At 39.7% G+C, this 10,496-nt stretch overlaps 1 protein-coding gene across 1 annotated transcript in view; it reads left to right on the forward strand.

The window, feature by feature from the left end:
- SPTLC2 (serine palmitoyltransferase, long chain base subunit 2) overlaps nucleotides 1–8,755 on the forward strand; it is a gene marked incomplete at its 3' end in the record, with an annotated part of 59,207 nt that extends 50,452 nt beyond the window's left edge. The window contains exons 9-10 of the mRNA XM_010288324.1: nucleotides 6,399–6,534; nucleotides 8,626–8,755. Of these exons, the coding sequence (XP_010286626.1) occupies nucleotides 6,399–6,534; nucleotides 8,626–8,755 (266 nt within the window). The remainder of the gene's footprint in view (nucleotides 1–6,398; nucleotides 6,535–8,625) is intronic.
- Between the last annotated feature and the right edge of the window lie 1,741 nt (nucleotides 8,756–10,496).

Raw genomic sequence — 10,496 nt, forward strand, 5'->3', positions numbered from 1 at the left:
GTAAAGCTGTGGTATTTGTCAGGGTAAACTTATTGCTGGATAAATCGCCTCCTTGACTGAAATAAGCTATATACCAAAAGAAGTGATTCTGCCACAAATTAAGGATGGCACATCTGTCAGTAGGTGATATAATGCTTCTCACCTCCAACACCTCTGCACTGGCAAGATCTTGTAAGATGGGACAAGCTTGAAAAACAGTGCAAACCAAATTACATTAAAGACTGGAAGTAATTCTTGTGCAAAGAATAAATGGAGTGTTTTCGTCTCAAAGATGCCTTATAGATCTGATATTCAGATTAATTTGCCCTAATCTTCTTTACTTCTTGCAGTGATTTAAAAGATGTCTTAATATGCTCCAGCTAGTCTTCTTAACAAAACCTACTTCTTGTTACATACATACTGAGTCTTATCAGAGGCAGTGTGCTACTATTGGAGTACATCTTCACAGGTTCTCACAGAATTCTTATAAATCTCTGCTAGTAAATGTTTTAATTTCATTGATAGCAAATGAAAACTGGAACTGAAAGCATAGCATTATGTTGCAGTGTGAGCTGTTATTGAGAGACTAATTGGGGCAATAAATACGTATCACAAGTGGAATGATTCTGCGTGTACTGAATACCAATCTATTCCTATAAAGAGTTTTCTTTTATTCTAAATTTTTCATTTACTCATTAAAACCGAAGATGTTAGCCTTCAACTCATATGTCAGATAAAGGCATGAAATGGCTCAGTTTAGCCTTGTTGTCCATCTTGGCAACTAAAAAAATAGGTTAAATTAAGACTACAAGATTAAAACTCAAATGTGTCAAACAGATACAAGATTAGTTTATGAAAGAACATACAGTAACTTCATCATAGGTATCTAATGTGAAGTGGTACTTGCTGACCAACAAGAGCTGTGTTGCAGCTTGTGCATACAGTTAAGTTTCACTGCTCAGGAACTCTTTTTAAAGATGTGTCCTACTGTGTTGCTTTGAAGTCTTTATAAGAATGAATTAAAAATGTAAACATATCGCTTTCTTTGTATTGCGTCAAGTATCTTTGTTTTAGAGCCAGGTGACAATGATCCCTAGTGTGACAAGCAAATAAAATCCTGATTGTGGTCTTTTGCCCATCTGAAGTTGGTTTGCCCCTCTGGAGTTCAGTGTCAGTCGGTAGTCTGTTTGTGTACAATGCAACGTGCCTTTTATTTCTCAAGAAGCCTTGCTGATGAAGTGTTGCATTGTTTATAAGGACAGAGTTGTGACTGCTCTCCAATTACTGCCTAGAGATCACAAGAAGGGAGGGAAAAACAAATACATCCTGGTTGAACTAAATTTTCTTTTGAGTCCACTGCCATCTATGGTGGCTTATTCATCAGCCTTAATGGATGACAGGAACATTACAAATATTAGATCTTTGTGGCAGATTAACTTCCACAAATTCTAGGGCTTCTTTGTTCTTTGTAGAGATTATTTTTTTAACATGGAATAGAGAAGTTAAACAGATCTCAGCTTCAAGAATTGTCTGTTTTTCTATTTTTATTTTTTCAAAGACTTAAGCTCATCCTGGCCTTGCAAAAATTCTTAATTGCTGGGCAATTGCTGTGTATTTATTACATTGCCTTTTGCAAATAAGGGTTGTCTGAGAATCCTTGCAGTATTTGGACTGTTAGTTTAAGCATGAATTTCTTTGATGTAAAGAGCAGTGAAAGGTGAATTTCTCTGTTCATGTGCCTCATTGATAAACCCATTGCAAGAGGAGTTTAGATTTGGTGTGGTGGAATGTGCAGCCCTCTTTTTATCCTGCAGGTAATTATGGTATCAGCTTAATTTCTGCTTCAAGAAGATGTTTGCTTAAATATCTTCTAGATAATTTTTTCACTATAACTTCTGTCTTTCAGAGCAATATGACCTCTAAAGCCAGAGGCCTTAACAAGTGATGAAGTATCATTCTTTTAGCCTGTGGGAATCTGTTCTGGCAGAGATACTAATTTACTTTCCACTAGGGTTGTGGGGAATATGCATCTCATTAGATTCATAATGGAGTGCTTTCTTTAGGGTGTTGGAATTTTATTTTTTTTTCAGGGAGATGCTAGCTGCATTTTTTTAAAGAATATTGCTTTCCTTATATACTTGTAACACTTGACATACCATATGGTAAAACGTGAGAAGATAAATACTCTCCCTCAGCACAAATCTAGAAATATCATCTTTAGAAGCTTGTTTAGAAGTGGGCAAAAGTTTGCTGTTCATATTGGAAGGTATGTGCTAAGGATTGGAAGAATGGTAAAAATACTACAGTCAGTCAGCTGTTACTTACTGTATTGGTTTAGCTGGTGATACTGAACCCTTCTGCTGCAGAAATTCTAAGCCTGACTTGTCCGTTCTGTTCAGTTGCTTAGGGTTTATAAATGCAAAAGCATGTATCTGGCATTCTTGGCCACGTAGAGTAGATAACAACCATGATGTTATGGGCCATGCGTTGGAGCAAAGGTGAGATGAGCTTGAGATGAGCTCTGAGTGGCTTCTGCAGCAAAGCTGCTGCTCACCTGGGAGGTCACACTTGGTTATTAGCACCTGGGGTAGGAGGGCTGCAACTCTGCACCACATATTCTGCACTTAAGGAGCACAGCAAAACAAATGTAGGTATGAAAATGAGCAATGCCAATTTAAAGTGACTGCCTGTCATCTTGGACTGCTGTGAAGTTATGTCGAGTAAAAGCACGTTCCTCTTCTCAAACTGTCAGCTATAAATGTTCAGCCTGTCTTAACTATCCAAGCAGAGGCAATTGTTGCATTTCTTTTCTCTAATTTTTTTTTTCTTTCTCTGCTGAGTTCACACAGCTACAGATCTGAGTTGAGGGTGGTAAAGGGAGAGTGTTTCTCCCCTTTAGGTGGCATGTGACCTTTACTTCTAATACGATGGCAGCATGTTCTTTAGAGGATATATGTGGGCTTTAGACTAAATGATGCCCAGGCTGCTACAAGCAAGGAAATGTTTTACTAAATTGCAAGAGCAATCTTGTTATGACTGCAGTAAACTTGCAAAAGGGTATAAAAGCAAAGGAGAAGTTATTAGTTAATCCTCTAATTCCAGCGTAGGTCTGTCAGTAGCTAGTTTAAACCATAAGGGACTTCAGATCAGTTGCTCTGATAAGGGGTTCTAGTTTTCTAGCCCTTTGAAGAACTCAGTTCCAGTAATCCTCCCTTTCTTCCCCCTTTCCTTCGCTCCCTCAAGGTCATCACATTCCAGTTTCCTAGATGAAAGGATGTTACCAGAATCGTTGCACAACTCTTATGCGAGAACAATTGGCAGGGTGGTGTCTGAGCCGGCCCTTTTTGCGCGGTCTTAAAAATGAAGCTGCATACTGCCAAGAAAACCAGCTGCTTGAGGATTGCTGCAGTCCTGGCAGTCTTTCTAGGCCTACAGTTGAGCAGATGTGGACAGAGCTCTGAGCTTCGGAAGATGTTTGGGTTGGGAAGGGATTTTGAGGTCCTGTCTGAATGCTTAAGCACTGTTTGGGTACAAGTGGGATTAGCAGTGGTACCTAGTCACCGCTGTCTCCAGGCACTGCTCAGTTTGTCTTTGTGGAACCAGAAGACATGGTACAACTGTTGTAGCAGTTGACAGCCTGCTACACTGGTGTGTACCAGTGGGGCTGAACCAGCAAATGTTAACAGAGCTGAACATTGGGTGTATGCTTGTTGCATAATACTGCAAACCCTATTCAACTACTATGTGGCATCACTCTTCAAGTGCAGGATTTTATAGCGGAATAGGAGACTAAATATGTTGAAGTGCAGAGGAGAGTAGTTGCACGGGATGCAAGGAGAAAAGAAAGCAGAGGACAAGGAACCTGCGCTCAGTTCTTGTTCGATTCCAGGTGCTTTGCTTCACCACAGCTACAGTTCTGTTCAGAAGATGGTAATGACATGTTGTGGTAGTGAGAGAACACCACTGAATATATTTTCACGTTCTTGGTAATATTATTGTAGCCGTGGCAACAAGCTTTTAGAGAGGTAATTTCATTAAATTGATGGTTCTGGAGCGAAGGAAAAGCTGACAGGCTTTCGAGACCCACAAATCTGAAGAAGGCAAATGTCTTCCAAATCTGTCAGTTGCTGTAGGACGTGATTACATCTCTGTAGAGAACTGAAAAACTTGTGCATGAACCTTGTTTACATCTCGAAGCACTCTTCTAGATTTGTCCTTATAGATTGAATTATAAACTCTTTATGGGAAGGAGTTTAAGGAAGCCGTTGCCAACTACAAATTAAGGTTGCTCTTTAATCTCTAGCCTGGAAGGCTCCCAACAACTTGGAAAAGGGTGTGAATGTGTAAAGGGGAAATCTATAAAGGTGCTTAAGTTCCTTCTGCTTGAAGCACTGTAAACCCCATGCTTTATGGGAGCATGGAGAGAATGTATGTATGGGAGAAGCTGCATTCCTGGTCATGAGAGAGGAGCAGTAGTTGTATTCAGCTACGCACGTTACTACTGTCATAGTGGTGAAATCTTTTTTGTGTTTTGATGGGATTGTACATCACTGACTTGAAATATTGCCAGAATTTGTGCATTCCTGTATGGGAGACATGCAGATGCAGCTTTCTCAGAAGGTACCATAGCAGCTTTTTTCTGCATGTAGATTGCTCTGGCCACTTGTGTTTTTATTGACTGTCTCAGTGTTAGAAATGCAAGTAGTAGCTTTTGGCCCACTATCTGTAGTATCTAGTGGTAGGCCTGTTTCTTTTTATTTTGTTGGGGTTTGTTTTTTTTTTTCAACTTCACTTTGCAGTCTGGGGTATTTCAAATAACCAAATAATTGGCGTGAAAACATAAGAGAAAGCTGGGTCTCCATTAGAGGATCTGATCTGGTGTGGGCCAATTAGAAAATAAGTTTCAGAAGCACAAGATGCCTTTGTGTTTTACTGAAATCTTACTGCTTTTGGGGGAAGAGAAATTAAGCTTCTGCAGAAACTCTGGCTGAGAAAAGATTAAGAAATAATGCCGTTAATGGAGAAGATATGTCTCAGATAGCAGTGAATGCTGTTAAAAATACCAGCCCCTACCCACTAATGATAGGCCAAGTTTTGCAAACTTAACAGGTTTCATCCTTTTTTCCCGTGCTTTGCCTTTGATGGGATTTTGCCTTTGATTGCATGGTTGTGGGTGGAATGTCTGGTACTCTTGGCAACAAAAACTATATAGGTTCTTAAAATTACATTTGTTCTGGCCTGGAGCATATCTATGTGGGTGTTGGATGTTTCTTTGAGACCTGACATTCCTTTTGGTTAATCACCTTATGTTATCTGCAACTTTAAAGGAAGATGATTAATATCTATCAGCCGACTTCACTATGTGGCATAGATGCGCACTGCTGTATATTTAATGCTTCCGTATATGAATCACCTATCTGGTGAAGGCAGTGTTTGGATAATCAATTATCCAGGAATATACTCTGTGGACCAGAGGCAAGTAATTATAAATGTTACTTAAGAGTCTCATCAACGGCATAGTGCTTAATCTCCTAAGCACATTAGAGTATTACTTGGTCAGAAATATATTATCATCCACTTAAGTGAGATAATGTGGATCTTTTTCTAGGCAATACAGAAACATAGTATACTGTGCTAAGCTAGAATTTAATTACCTGATAAATAGGTTGTCCTATGTGTATCTGAAGACATGGAATATTTAAATTATACTAGCTATCTAATGTCCTGTGTACTAATTTTGACAAATGTCCAAAAAAAAATCCATACAGAATTGACTGAATACATGATAAATTGGCTGCTGCTGCTTATGTGAAGTGAGCTGGATTATCAGAAGTAATCGGTTTAATTTAAACCCAGCTCATTTTAACTGAAAAAGGTTAGGGAGCAGCCACATGATCAGTTCAGCAAGCAGATCTAAGGAGGAAAGTCATATTTTCCATTAATTACTACTGAAGTAATTTAAAGCAGGATAACAGCCCCAGCTGATTCAATGGGTTTCCATTAATTATTCAAAAGGCAAGCAACTCTTCTTCAAGTTGCAGTTACCTGTGAATTATGAGCAAATTTTAAATCTTGTTTAAAAGCACATAACTGCCTTGTTTTGCCAGGTACCTCTTGATTAAAAACCTGATGTGGAAAAACTAGGGAGTGCTTGGACTTGATGGTTGTGTCTGTCGTAGTCCATTCAGCTACAGCCTTGTCAGAAAATAAGTCATTAATCTTGATTACGTGAGGGGGAAGAAACTGCAAATGCTAGTTTGCTTTTAATTTTAACACTTTGCTTAAAATTTTAACAATTTTAACACTTTAGCACAAGCAGTACATTCATAGTTTGTACTTTAGCTAGAGGTCTTGTGTTGCAGTTACATATATGACTTATGACTATTGTGTTCACAGTCTTACCTTAATTTCTTTTCTAGGGAAAGCCCGTGTGCAGCAGCTAGCAGAGAACACAAGATATTTCAGGAGACGACTGAAAGAGATGGGCTTTATCATCTATGGAAATGAAGATTCCCCTGTTGTGCCTCTGATGCTGTACATGCCAGCAAAAATTGGGTAGGTTTAACAGGATAATTTCTCATCCATCTTCTTGAAAGCTAGGATGGCACAAGAATATTAAGACTTTTCTAAATATAAGAAAAGACTGTTTTGATTTTTTGCTTTTATGATCATTACTGAGTCTTAGAAAACATAGAAACTTCCTATAAGTGATCTTGAGAAAATTGGTGCTTTTAGCTGGGGGCAGCCAGAAGGCACTTCAGGGAAGCAATTTTACCACTACATGCCATGTTTTAAAAGTTGAGGTTTTGTTGTTTCTTTTCTAATTTTATTTATATGTAAAGTGTATCTATGTGCTAAAGGGGAGATGAAATTTAATGGAAATTAACATTAAAAGTCACTGGAAGAATCTTTCAAGCAGCTCCTGGATCAGAAGCAGCCAACACATGAACTCTCTGAAAATTAAAAAACCCAAAAAGCAGGGGGGTGGGTGGGACATGATGGGACACAAAAACCTGTGTTTGATGAATCCCAGGTTTTTTAAGAGGTCTAGATTTAATAGCTCAGGTATTGTCAATACTAATAGAGCTGTAACCCATAGCTTTACAAATGCTTATGGACTTGTGGGCTGCTGTGTGGATAATTAAGGCTAAAATTCTGCAAATAGGATATAATGTATATATTAACAATTTTTGCAACAGAAAAGCTTGATTTCAAGGGCAGCTTGACTTTGATAGCTGCTTTTCAATGTCCATGTATAATGCAGTGCTCAACCAACAGTTTGAAATTTGGAAAGCATGGCTTAAATTTTAAGCTGTACCGAACATCTCTAGTGCTCTTCTAGCTCAGTTAGGCTTCAGTCTGGCTAGCACAGTGGTTCTGTGAGGGAACAAACATCATCTAGCACTCTGCATGAAGCTAGATACAGTCTTCTTCCACGCTTCTCAGTATAACCAAATTTAAAAGGCCTGTAACCTTTATGGGTGCTGTAGAGTCTGCAGTGTGTGCCATCCAGCACACAGAGGCATACTGTCTGTGGCCCAGCTGCTCTACCAGTCAGTACAATCTTTTCCCTGGAAATGTTTATGGAAATGCTTTATTAGCTGAGCAGTCGGGCCATAACTTTCTTAAAAATGAGCAAGAACACAGAGCTCTGAGAGTTGGCCCTTAGGATCTACATTGGGTCTACTTCATTCTTTCTTTTTCTTTTGTAGTCTGTTTTATAAATAGTTTGAGTACTAAATGGATACAAAATGAAGTGTATCAGGATGCACCTACTTCTAAGGATAATAGTTGTCGTAGAAGTAAAAAGCAGAAAATTTTAAAACCTAGTACAAGGATGTTATTTTTATACATCCTTGTAAACCTCTTAAGTTCATTGCTACTTCTCAAGACAAGGTCAGTTCAAAAAGGATTAGCCATTTCCCGAGGCCTGTAGAAACGCGCACAGTTGCACTGTCATTATGGAAAGGATCTAGATTTTCATGCCTCTCATCACATAAGTCACAGCCACTAATTTCTTTAATCCCCATAAGAATCTGTTTTGTTGAAGATACTGTGTGATAGTTGTATGAGGTTTTTGCACGTACCTAAAAATATTTGGTATCAGATTAGATGGATCTCAATTTACTGTGCCAATTCAATGACTCCCATGATAGGCACTTAAGAAGTGGTACATTCTCTGACACCATAATGCACTTAAACTAAACTGATAAAAACAAACCATCTTGAAACTGCAGAAGCATCTGCTTTGGGGGATTGCAGCATGAGGGATTCCTTGCATAATCAAACTTCTGAGCCAAAATCCCAGTTTCCTATCGGAAAGATTACCAAGCTTAGGTTACAAATCCATTTAGAAACTGCCTGCTGAAAGACCAGCATCTGCCACATATAATCTTTCAGCTTTGTTAGAACTTAATACAGTGAAACCTTTTGAGGACCACCTTGGGATTGAATTAAAAAAGAGGCTTTTGTGAACAAGTGTTCTGCATCTAAAAGAAAGCACTGGAAGCTCCAAATTGTGGTCTTACAGGCTTGCTTCAACAAAGACCTGTATGGATTAACATACTGAGACCTTCATGCTGCTGCTGCTGCTGCTTTGCCTCCACTGGTATCATTCTGATGATCTCTTTTTTTACTCTCTGGCAGTGCATTTGGACGTGAGATGCTGAAGCGGAACATTGGTGTTGTGGTTGTGGGCTTCCCTGCCACCCCCATCATCGAATCCAGAGCCAGATTCTGTTTGTCTGCAGCTCATACCAAAGAGATGCTTGATACAGTAAGTGTCTCATCTTGTCTTCCTTTTGCTCCTGCCTTCTATAAACAGATACAACAGTTGTCTGGTTTTTTGTAGACGGGCTCAGTGTTTGGTACACAAACCACTTGAACCTGATGTTCAAAGCCTTGTGTAGTAGAGCTGGCAATGACTCCCATATCTCTTTCCTTGCTTCATCAATGCTGCCTACAGTAAATCTCAGGGACTTTCGTTTCCTATTCTAAATAGAGCGACAGTCTCATTCCATTGAGACCATGCTTTTTGCCCTCTTAAGAGGCTCTACTTTCCACTGAATCTTTTAGAAGGAAAAAATTCTGCTGCTTCTGACCCTAGATGCAGAAGGTAAGGGGGAAAAAAAAAAAGCATAAGAACCTCCAAAATATCTATATTCTTCTCAAAAGCAAGTGCAAGCCTCAGCATATGATTACTAGAGAGAATTTTTGTTCCAAGGATTACTATTCCAGTTCTTGTTTACAGATTGAGAGCACTGTATCTTAAATGATCCTATCCTAAATGAGTCTGTGCCACATGCAATGCCTTACTGACTCCTGCCTGCAGTAAGCATGTTTCAGTGGGAATGGAGGTCCCTTCTAAGGAGGCCTGCATTAGTTAGGAGATACTGCCTTAAAAATTAAGAGTGAAAGTTACTCTCTGACTACTGTAGTTGAAAGGGGATTGTATGAATAAGTCTGACTATCCTTATTACGTTTTGGTGGGGTAACTACATTCATTTTTGAGTCTTCTGAATGATCTTCTTTAGACATGTACATGGGCTGTCTTCGGCTCTGTCAAAGTTCTCCATTGTATTTTTTTTCCCCACTTTGCTGTTCTGTGACTCAGAACCTATGCTAGGTTGAGTCATGACCTTGGACTTCAGGAGGATAGACTCTGTCAGGTTCAGAGACCTGCTTGAAAGAATCACATAGGATACAGTCCCGAAGAGAGGAGGTGTCCAGGACAGCTGGTTGATTTTTATATCCCCCTCCCTACCCCCGAAGAGTGGTCCATCCTGACTTACAGGAGAGCAAATGTAGTGGGAAGTCTGCACAGATGAACAAACCAACAAAACCATAGAACACAATCATGTAAGAGGTGCAGGAAGGGACAGGTGACCGAGGAGAAATAGAGACACAGTCCTGAGGATGCAGGGATGGGGTCAGGAAAGCCAAAGCCCACCTGGAGCTGAGTCTGTCAAAGGACATGAAATGCAGCAGGCAGGGCTTTTATGGGGAAATTAGTAGCAAAAGGAAGAGTAGAGAAAATGTGGGGCTGCTGCTGAATAGCATAGGGATCAGGTAACAAATGACATGCAAGAGGCCAGGGTACTCACTGCCTTTGCATCAGTCTTTGCTGATGAGACTTCCCTTCAGGAATCCTGGGCCCATGAGATCAGTGGCAAAATACGGAGCAATGAAGACTTACCCTTGGTGTGAAGGAAGATCAAATAAGGGAACATTTAAACAAAGTGAACATACGCAAGTCCATGGGACCTGATGGCATGCACCCGCAAGTGTTGAGGGAGCTGGCTGTCACTGCAAGGCCACTCTTGATTATCATCTTAAGGTCATGGTGACTGGGGGAAGTTCCTAAGGACTGGAAGAAAGCAAATGTCACCACTGACTTCAAGAAGGGCAAGACATGTGATCTGAGGAACTCAGAGAAGCCTCACCTTGATTCTTGGGAAGATGATAGACAAAAAAAGTCCTTGAAACTATTTTCAAACATTTTGTGGACAAGAAGGTGA

This window comes from Phaethon lepturus, unplaced genomic scaffold (assembly GCF_000687285.1).
Source record: "Phaethon lepturus isolate BGI_N335 unplaced genomic scaffold, ASM68728v1 scaffold35055, whole genome shotgun sequence".
NCBI lineage: Eukaryota > Metazoa > Chordata > Aves > Phaethontiformes > Phaethontidae > Phaethon > Phaethon lepturus.